This window comes from Apis dorsata, unplaced genomic scaffold (assembly GCF_000469605.1).
Source record: "Apis dorsata unplaced genomic scaffold, Apis dorsata 1.3 scaffold_486, whole genome shotgun sequence".
In the NCBI taxonomy this organism is placed as follows: Eukaryota; Metazoa; Arthropoda; class Insecta; order Hymenoptera; family Apidae; genus Apis; species Apis dorsata.
In genome coordinates, this window is record NW_006263721.1 from 626,658 (window position 1) to 637,103 (window position 10,446).

The 10,446-nt window shown below is 36.5% G+C and overlaps 1 protein-coding gene across 14 annotated transcripts in view; it reads right to left on the reverse strand.

The window, feature by feature from the left end:
- LOC102673032 (E3 ubiquitin-protein ligase MYCBP2) overlaps positions 1-9,855 on the reverse strand; it is a 183,770-nt gene extending 173,915 nt beyond the window's left edge. For 13 of the 14 annotated variants that reach the window (XM_031512639.1, XM_031512634.1, XM_031512632.1 and 10 more), the window contains exons 1-22: positions 9,681-9,855; positions 9,184-9,596; positions 8,939-9,104; positions 8,795-8,877; positions 8,577-8,711; positions 8,266-8,463; positions 7,998-8,194; positions 7,666-7,918; positions 7,131-7,574; positions 6,911-7,038; positions 6,583-6,809; positions 6,316-6,496; positions 6,045-6,228; positions 5,842-5,976; positions 5,612-5,757; positions 4,895-5,530; positions 4,541-4,808; positions 4,183-4,469; positions 3,782-4,101; positions 3,606-3,700; positions 3,319-3,528; positions 3,022-3,166 (exon numbers count right to left, since the gene is read on the reverse strand). In XM_031512639.1, coding sequence (XP_031368499.1) covers positions 3,022-3,166; positions 3,319-3,528; positions 3,606-3,700; positions 3,782-4,101; positions 4,183-4,469; positions 4,541-4,808; positions 4,895-5,530; positions 5,612-5,757; positions 5,842-5,976; positions 6,045-6,228; positions 6,316-6,496; positions 6,583-6,809; positions 6,911-7,038; positions 7,131-7,574; positions 7,666-7,918; positions 7,998-8,194; positions 8,266-8,463; positions 8,577-8,711; positions 8,795-8,877; positions 8,939-9,104; positions 9,184-9,448 — 4,703 coding nt within the window. In that variant the 5' untranslated portion in view covers positions 9,449-9,596; positions 9,681-9,855. The remainder of the gene's footprint in view (positions 1-3,021; positions 3,167-3,318; positions 3,529-3,605; positions 3,701-3,781; positions 4,102-4,182; positions 4,470-4,540; positions 4,809-4,894; positions 5,531-5,611; positions 5,758-5,841; positions 5,977-6,044; positions 6,229-6,315; positions 6,497-6,582; positions 6,810-6,910; positions 7,039-7,130; positions 7,575-7,665; positions 7,919-7,997; positions 8,195-8,265; positions 8,464-8,576; positions 8,712-8,794; positions 8,878-8,938; positions 9,105-9,183; positions 9,597-9,680) is intronic. The other variant, XM_031512628.1, reaches the window with a different exon arrangement.
- Between the last annotated feature and the right edge of the window lie 591 nt (positions 9,856-10,446).

A 10,446-nucleotide genomic window follows, 5' to 3' on the forward strand; every position in this document is an offset into this window, starting at 1 on the left:
GCCGGACGGGAGACTGTACAGGGAGACGGAGTTTCACGTGATCGTGGAGAAGGCCGAACCGTTGACCACGGAATTGTAACGAGAAGCTTGGAACGGCTCGGCGATCACGACCAGGCCTCGAGTCGAGCAACGATTCGACCTCTCCAACGCTTCGAGCCGTTTTCGCGTCTACGAGCTGTGAATCCACGAACCGATTTAACGATAATAATCGCCTGTGCGCGTAGATTCCATCCGCGGATCGGACCAACTCGCGTACACCGGTCTCTCCGGTGCGCGTAACGCCCATCCATCCCTTTCCAAACTACGAGCGGACTACTCTTTCTCTCTCTCTCTCTCTCTCTCTCCGAGCAACTTATCAACGATTATCAACTCGCGTTGACGAAGAAACAGAATGAGGGAGATGTCGAATCTCTCTCTCTCTTGTTTTCAATTTAATCCTTCTAGTACAAGGCAGTTCGTAAGCTTCCATTTACATATCAAGAACGAGCATCGATTATCCATCCAACCCCCCCTCCCCTCGTTTCCTTTTCTTTTCTTTTCACCCGGTGTTCTTTCCACCTGGTCACGTACACTTATCGCACCTCTCGCTAATTGGAGAGAGAGTTTCCCTTTCGTTTTTTTTTCACGAGCAGGTCGCGTGGATGGATAATCGATGCGCGTTGTTAGTTAAGTTTAAGCGCGTTAGTTAAGTAGCTTCCAAAAAAAAAAGAAAGGAGAAGAAAAGAGGGCCAGTGTCGTTTCGCGAAGATCGAGAAGAGAAGCTTGGTCGAAGCGATGCGACGGAGGAACGACGGGGAGCGACGACGAAGACGATGATGGTGATGAAAGAAGAGGCGAGTACAAAGGGGAGTGATCGAAACCGATAACGGACTCGGTGACGTCGCGTTCGAGATTTTCTTATCGGCGATCATCCGTCGAACGAGTGTCGGAAAGATTGCGACGATCGCACGTTCGATCGGAAAGCAGTGTGCCATTCCAGTGTACATTCGCTTCCGTTTTAAAAATGGAGCGAGAGAAGGCGAATTATTCGTAAGAAAATTATTCGAAGCGAAAACTGTTCACTCCCTACGCGAGAATTTTCATCGAGAATCCCCTGTATCATATTCCTCCTTCCAATTCTAATCGCGTTTCTAATCGTGCTTGTAACACAATAAAAACAGATATTACCTGACACCCCTTGACAATACGAGATAAGAAGAATATCGAGAAATGCGAATATATCTGAAATTATTATTATTATTACTCCGAGCGAGTGGATGAGAACGATAAGACAGAGAAGACTTCTTGTACAAGCCCTACGTACCAATGAAATCTACGTTACACGCAAATTTGTATTCCGTTCCCGAACCGAGCGTGACGACAACTCACGATCCTTCTCTCGAGTGTTCACAAAACTCTTTCTCCTTAATTTATTGTATTATTTCACTACGATTTTCATGTTTATTTATGAGCTCTGGACTTTGGCCAATAAATTGTTGTTACTGTTATCATTCCGATCGGTATCTAATTTTGACAAATGCGCTACGAGGGATTTTCCCCTCGACGAGCGTAATCGATTCGCCACACGAGGGAAACCGTTCGCGTTTACGAATTCGGCCGGTAATCTCGAAAACGGGGGGCGCTCCTCTCTCTCTCTCTCTCTCTCTCTCTATCTATCTTTCCGAGTAATACGCGCATACGTTTAGCGTAAAACCGCAACCGACTGCCGCCACTCGAGTATCGTTCCGCGCTTTCGAGCCGCTTACGGTGATTAATAGACCCGATATAATTCGTCCTCCTCTCCGTTTCATCAAGGTAAGCCATCGAGATATTTTACCCGTCGAACGAATCGACGACGATCGAGTGAAAGGGAAGCTGAAAGGAATTCGAGAAACGTTGAGCAACGACGACGACGACGACAGATTCGAAGCTGTTTTTTTCTACGTTTCTTTTTACGTTTTTTAAAGCACAACGAGAAGTGCCGTGACCGACAGCCTCGTACTCTCGCGTGTCGAGCTATCTCGCGCACGTGTTAGCCATGCATTATTGATACACCCGCCATTTCCTCTCCACGCAACGAGTCCCGTTTTATCCCCCAAGAGCAGCGAAGAGCAGAGATCGATCCTCCCGAGTTTGTTCGAGATTGTTCAACGGCCTTCCCTTCGAACTTGCCTCGAATTTTATCGAGGCACGCCCCAATTAGAGATCGCGCGTGAAAAAGTGGCGGAAGTGGGTGGCTACGATATTTTCGTCTAACGGAATCTCGTGCGTTCGCGCGCGTCTACGATTATCGTACTTTTGTGCGTCGGAAAATTAAGGACTTTTCTAAGGACGTTTTAGTTGTAATTATCGTCAGACTGTGATATAACGACAGCCGATTGTATAATTTATTTTACATTGAAAGAGACTTCGTACCATCGAGATAATAAAAAAAAAAAAAGATAATAAAGAACCGAGTTGATGCATAGTACACGACGACCACACAGATATTCCCGATCGATATTCCCAAAATACCACCTTTCATACCTTTCACCTTCTTGAATAAACCGCCTGTTTTTTTCCTCTTCCTTTACTTAATGAATATGAATACACGCGTGGTAAAAAAAGAAAAAAATTTGCGATATATCGTCGTGCGATCGATCATCGGTTATTCGCAGTCGCTCGCGTAGAAACGTGGAAACGTTGAAAGCTACCGGGTCTATTAATTCTTGCGGAGCATAATGTACCGATTCATAAACGGTTTCAATAACGCGATTATAACCGGGTATGATTCATTTTTAATGAATCTGTTCATCGATTTGCCGTTTAATCGGATCTAATCGAACGTTTCGGTGGAATTGAAACGTTAAAAAGGAAATAACACAAAAATTTTTATCTGTCGCATTAACGAATACTTGACGAATTATCGAAGTTTCATTTAATCACGGTACGCGGATAATATTGTATCATCGATAAAGATCGACCACTCCTTTTTAACTTTAGCTCTCAGCCGACGATCAAGCTCTGTGTATGTGTGTGTAAAAAAGATAGCGTTGCACTCACCTGAACGGAAGAACGCCATCGAGGGCCTGGGAAACTGTAGGAGGTGAAGCTAGAGCGAATCCTCGTCCAAGTAAGGTTGAATGTACGGAAAAAATTCTCTTTGCAGTTTCTTGCATCAGTTCCAAATCCTCTTCCACTTCTTCGTCTGAAATGATATAGTCGAAATTGAAGGAAACACGATTCGATACGATTCCAATTATCTAGGTATAAAAATATTGAGACCGAAATCAAAAAAACAATTATGAATTGTGAAATGAAAAACTTAGTATTAAAAATTACAAATTAAAAGATACGTACTAGATACAGGTGGTAGCGCAAGATTTCTCTTCATGAGACTTGCAGCGCAGGCACCTCCGAGAAATGATAATTCAATTTCTAGGTTTTTCAAACCGTTTCCAGATGTTATCCAATCGTATCCAATAACTAGACATTTAAATCCGTATGTGATTGCTCTATCGTTTCTCATATAATCGGAAGCAGTTTCCAAGGAAAACATAACTTCGTTTCCTAAAGTAACGAATCGATCGATATATTTAAGTGAAGGAATTGATAGGAATTATTATATATATAAAACGACGATCTACCTGGTAATACGATCGCATTTTGAGGCCATTGATTCGGTATATTGCTCAATTTATGCAACACGGGCCAATGTAAGGGTATATCTTCCGTTATTGGGCTATAAAAGATATATCAAAGATATAGACGACATTACGTAACTTTAAAACTTTTGAACATAAATTGAATTAATTGTATTTACCCGGTAAGAGAAATTATATTTGGTATGTACAATTGTAAATAATCTTCTGGTTGAGCTGTGCCACATTCTGGCGTAAATTCGATCGTTAACCATTTTACTGTTTCTGGAAACGTGACTCTGTAATGAGATACTGTGGCGGGTTTATAAGGATGATCACTTTCCAACCAAGTATAGTGATGACTGGTAGTTATTGGCGTAGGAATGTGGGCCTGAACCTCGTTGTCTTGAGATATTTCAGATGATCCCATTGTGGATAATAAATTAAGTGCCGCGACATGAGGTAACATTTCTTGTATTAAAGTAAGAATTTGAACACCGCTCTGAAAAAAAGATAAAGATAATTCATTAATATTATAGCTATGATTATAAGAAAAAATACGATGAAAAATGATAATTTTTACTCTCGGATCCGACGTAGCCAAAGGGCTGATGTGTGCCATAACCAATGGTAAAAGTGTTGTCACGAATGTCGCGTTGCCAAGAACTTCCGTCGCTATTACTTCTTCTGCCCTTTCCCTCGCTAATGCAAAAATTTCGTTCGATCTTTGAATAATAGTAGCCGTCATGGCAAGGGCACACTTTCTTGCCTGTACTTCAGCCATTGCTTTGCTCGTTTGTTGACCGTCCGAGTCTTGAGGATTCGAATAATAAAGGATATGCGGTATTTGACCTCTGGTCTGAGTTGTACCTATAAAAATTAACATTCTCGGTTAAATAAAGTGATATTTCATCATTTTGTTTACAACGAATAAAACATACCGTTAAAGCTTAAAGAGCAAGCTGTAAAAGTAAACGTAGTTCCATCGGGTCCTTTAACGACGCTCAAACCAACATCGCCGTTACTTGTACGTCCTCCACGATTTCTCAGTCTAATAGCGTACTTCATATTTTCCTTAATAGGCACAGGTTTATCGAATTTTAATTCTACTATATCGTTAACGCAATCATCTGGCCCGAAAGTGCCACGTGTAAAATCCAAACTACTCCAACGTTGAGTATGGGATGGATCGTTACCCGTATTATTTTGCTGCACAAAATGTATAATATCATAATATTCGCAACGTTAAAAACAACTATTTTTTTGTCATTTCAAAGTTTCATAACGATACTCACATCGTCGAGTAACTCCAATTCATAGTCATACATTCCAACACCTCCGTAAATACCCACTCCCGCGATGGCGATACCTGGTCTATCGACCGAAAAACAAATCGCATCTGGAGATCCATTACCGGTATTCCACGACCTTGTTTGATTTACACGAGTAAATCTCGAAGGTGTAGTGTACATAATTCTACCGCATGCGGCTTGAAGTTCATCCTCGTTCCCACTAGATTGTGCCGCTAATTCGGCGATCACTCGCGCTAATAAATAACAACAATGAAGTACCAACTCTGGCAGTGATTGAGTCTTTTTTCTACAAAGACTTTTCTTTACAGGGACTAGAATCAAATCTAACAGTCTATCGAGGACATCGCGAAATGACCAGTTTAAAGTCTCTTTGCCGGAACTTTCTATTTGAGATTTATAACTAATTTGCTCGACTAAGATTGGATATTGGTGACTTTCGGTTGAATTTATCATTAACAAGCCAGTATTGTCGGATGGACTGAGTTGCCGTTTTATACTATCGCTACTATCCATCACATTATTTAAAATTGGAAATATACATCGAAGACGAATAATAGGATTGCATAGAGCAGCTAAAATAGCAGATAACAATCGATCCTTCGTAGATCGTCCTTGTTCCTGTAAAATGTATCCGTTTATTCTATACGAATCGTTTAATTTTAGAAAATTTTAACTTATAAATTCAATCAAAACACGTACTCTGTCGATTTCTGATAGCAGCTCGCATAAACACACCCATTTCAAATACGCTGTTGGATAAAATACATGATAACAAGCTACAAATGTTCTGTGGCATTCCTCTAATATGCTATTTGTCATTTTATTATTATTTATGGCACTAGGAGCTAAAATACAATACAATTATTATTTTACGATAAAGAGTAAAAAGAAATATATAAAATAAAAAATTGTATATTATAAAAACTTACTTTTGTTTAATCGCGTTTTTCCTTTACTTTTCGCATTTAACGGTACAGTATCGGACAAAATTTGATGTAATAATGCACGTACTTCACCTATGCACTCTGCTAATCTAACCGATTCAGCTGGAGTTTTCTTCCCCGCTGCAAATCATCGATATTAAATTAAAAAATAGAATCAAATATACGTTACAAAAATTATTATTATGCACCTTGATTTGGATAAATTTCATTGGTGTAGATTCTAAGTAATCGTAAACTAGCTTTACTAATGTAAACTAAACGCTCCACTTCAAGCGCGTGAGAAGAAGTGCTATGAACCATGATATCGCTTAACGCTGCTTTTAATGTATTCCAACTCCATTGAAGGAGAGATATTAATGATTGAAAACATTCCTAAAAAAAAAAAATTATTCGTATTATTTTTATTCATCTTATTTTTTTTTATGTAATATCTCAATATATTATATCTTATATACGTACTTTAGTAACCGTTCTGCTGAAATCTCTTTTTAATACATAAACTGGTTCGATGCGATCTCTTTGCCTATTAGGAGTTTGATTTTCGGGTGTTACGATACGATATAATAATTGTGGAATTTGTCCAGCATTTACATCGGTTCCATTATTAGATCTTTTCGAAGATTTAAAATAAAACATAACTCTGGTAAAACAAGCAAATGATAATTATGATGCATCGTAAGAAAAGAATTTACATTACTTCGAATAGAAAAGTTGCGATTTACTAACTGATCCTCTGCTGTGACCATTCCTTGACCACCAGATCCACAATCGCTAGATGGACCGCTAACTTTAGCCCATGCAACGTACCATCTGTTTGCTTGCAAAGGAATTGGTTCGTAAAATAAAATTGAATATTTTTGTCGTGGTCCACACTCGTATGGTATTTCTTCAGATTCTGCTAAAAGCTCGCCATCATTTTCTTGATCCCCTCCATCCATTCCAATATCAAAAAGCTGGAATAATATTTAATAAATAAATCTTATCATAATTCTTATCATAAGATAATAATTATGCATGACTTATTAAAAATATATAATATATAACGATTATTCACTTTTATTTTTGCCGTATATTCCCCTCGTCCTCCAAACAATCCATATCCACCTAGTAAAATATCAGTATCAGGCATAAATCTAATAGCTTCGATTGAATGTGCAGAATATCCCCAACCACCACCATGGCCTAAAAATATAAATTAATTTTTCTTTCAAACTTATAAAAAACAAAAAACATAAGAAACAATTTTACTTTTTCTGATTTTTTTTTATACGCACTTTCAAATCTATTGACCGTAACAAAATCTTCACGACTATAAACTTTTCCGTGTGTTGATTGGTTACATTCATTTTCTTCTACTATAGAAAAATTTTCATCTTGTGCTTGTGTAAGGGTATCTAAACAACCCAATAAATGCATTGCAGCCTGAGAACGTGTTACGAAACAATTCGATACTACAGGTAGAGTTAAACCTGGACTCAAAATAGAAACTTCCAATCCAGGAATTGTTCTAACTTCCGTTGATATAATATTATATAAACTTATTTCGCTATTTATAGGATTGAAAGTCCAAATCACGTTATATAAAGGATCTAAACATGTAGCGCAATTATTGAAATCAACTTGATCGGTTCCACTATAACTATTACATGTACCATCTCTTTTGCTTATAACTAAACATTTGAAGGAATTTGCATGATCAGTTTGATGCGGAATTAAAACTGAAACAAGTTTTTTATAATTATTTTTATAATTAGATGCACTTGATAATATATGTAATGATGGAGCTATGATTCAAAAAAGAAGACATACTTATGCAATTTTTATTTGCCATAACAGTACTCCGTGTTAAACTAATAGAATTTATTTCATCAATTTTGACATAAGTTTGATCTCCACTTGCACCAACCCACGTCGCTCGTCTGCCCCATTGTGGACCAATATTTGGAACTACGGTTGGGAAACAATGGCGTGGCTGTGTCCTATCAGAACGACGACTAATTTGAGGAGAAGAATTTGAAAGTTCATTTTGTCCATTCCACCAATTTATGCCCAATTGTCCTTTCTAACGAGAAATATGAAAATATTAATTATTTATTTTATTCAATTATCGGATAATGGTTTTTTTTAATACTACTACAAACTTGATAAGCTCCAAATGTAAACACTTCTCCCTTTGATGTAAGTACAACCGTATGATTGCTTCCAGCAGCAATTTGCGTTGCAATTCCTGGTAATTTAACATGTACTGGTCCAACATGTGCTATCAAATCTCCTACACCTAACTGACCATATATGTTGCTTCCAAATGTATAAACTTCTCCATTTTGTAAGAGTACCACTAAATATAACATGATACATATATTTTCATAAATTTATTAGAAAAATATAAAGTAAATTTTTATTAATTACCTGTATGATGTAAACCACATGATACTTGAACCACAGGACTTTCATTAGGTATAGGAACTCTAGCTGGTGGTATACTAGCAATTCTTGCAGCATCACCTCGTTCAATATCACTCCCACCAATACCTTCTTCGTTCATTAAATTAGTACCTAATCCTAATGCCATTTTTCCAGCAATTTTTTGGATCACACTTGGACCAGCTATTTTACAGAAAATTTATCGTTTAATTATTAATTATTAATTATTATAATTTAATTTAATTTTATAATATATCTATTTCATAATACATCTATTTTATAATTAAAATAATTACCCAATCTTTGATTATTCGGACCTTTCAACTTCATTCCATATTTTGCAGTACTCGGACCTGCCTTCGTTCTCTGCTTTTGTTTTATTTCTCCCAAGCATCTTTGTAAATATTCTCGAAAATTTGAACTTGATCTACCTAAAATATAATATAATAATAACATAAAAAAACCTACAAAAATGTTCAATTAATATCACTTTAATTTCAAAATGAATTTTTACCATTGGTGCAACTTTTTCTTGCACAAGTACGACAACATCCACACTCCGCGCATCCACTATCACCTTCACCACATCCACATTCCCTGAAAATACGTCTTTTAATTTCTTATTTTATATATATACATATATAATTAATATACATACTGGCCTGGATTTCGATCTGGGCGTATACTACTTAAACATGATATGCTATATCCAGTACATTCTCGGCATACTGTGCAAACCATACAAACACGATGCCTCCATTGATGTAATCCAGGCGGACACATACCTTTTGTTTCTTCCCAATCTTCGGTAGATTCCATACCATCTAAGTATATATAAAAAAAATTTTTTTTTTTTTATAATATGAAAAAATATTAAAATTATGTATATGTATATACAATTACCTTCTTCAGTTACTAAAAGTTCATCTTCTGCTGTACCCATTTCTACAGCAACAGAGGAGGTATCTTTATTTATAGTGCTATGAACTGTAGTAAAATCTCTTCCACATTGTCCTTTATTATTAATTCCAAATGTGTACAAATGTCCTTTATTAGTTAATGCTGCAGCGTGAGCTTTACCTAATGAAACATGAACAACGCAAACATCTCTAAGATCATTAATTATCCCCGAAACCGGATCGCTATGCAACGTATCTTTGCCAAACATCAGCAAAGAACCTTCTTTTGTAACTAATGCTGTTGATCCATTATTACAAGCAGCATCTACTATATATTGTCCTTCTACTTTTGCTATTTTTTTTGGTTTGACTGGTTTATTTTTGGTTTGACTGGTTTAGGTTGTCGCCTAACTTTATCTAAAAATAAAAAAAAAAAAAAATAGATGAAAATATCAAAGCATGTTATGAATTTCATATCATAGAAGTTAATAATACACTTACTATTATCACCATCTTCTCCACGTCTAGCAGTACCAGCAAATAAAACCGAACCATCATCCATTACCATTACAACATGTTGACCATCATGACCAGCTGCAAAATTTATAAGTCTTGGACCTTTTCCAAGCGTTAATTCCATCCATCTATTAGGCCTTGTGTTATTTTTCATACCAAGAGAAGTTCCTTTTCCGCTATATAGAACCTTTAAAAAACGATACAATCATATATTTTACTTCTACTTTAATATATTAAAAAATTGTGATGCTTACTTTTCCCGATACGGTTTTTAACAACGCAAATTCTTTTCCTGCAATAACTGTAGCAATTTCATCATCACAGCCTGGATTTAATGTATGAGTGCTTTGTTCTTCATCGAAAGTAGCATATCCGAAAACATCTACACATTTTCTTGCTAATTTTAATGGTAATTCTGATGCAACTGTTACTGGATTACTTAACGTATTTATTGTTCTGACTACAAAACCATCCTGTTGAAATTAATGAAATTTCAATGTATATTTTTTTCAACCAACATAAATTTTATTGATACTGATTCAAAAATAAAAAAAAAACTAACATCTTTTCCTGCAGTTATCATTCCTAAACATTCACCATCAGAAAACATAACGGAGGATGACCAATCACGACCTTCTAAAACAGCAATTTCCGTAACTGTAAGAGTTTCCGCATCTATAATTAATAACTCGCTCTGTTTTCTAGGTGTATACTTAAAATACAGCGTATTCTGTAAAAAAAAAAAAAAAAA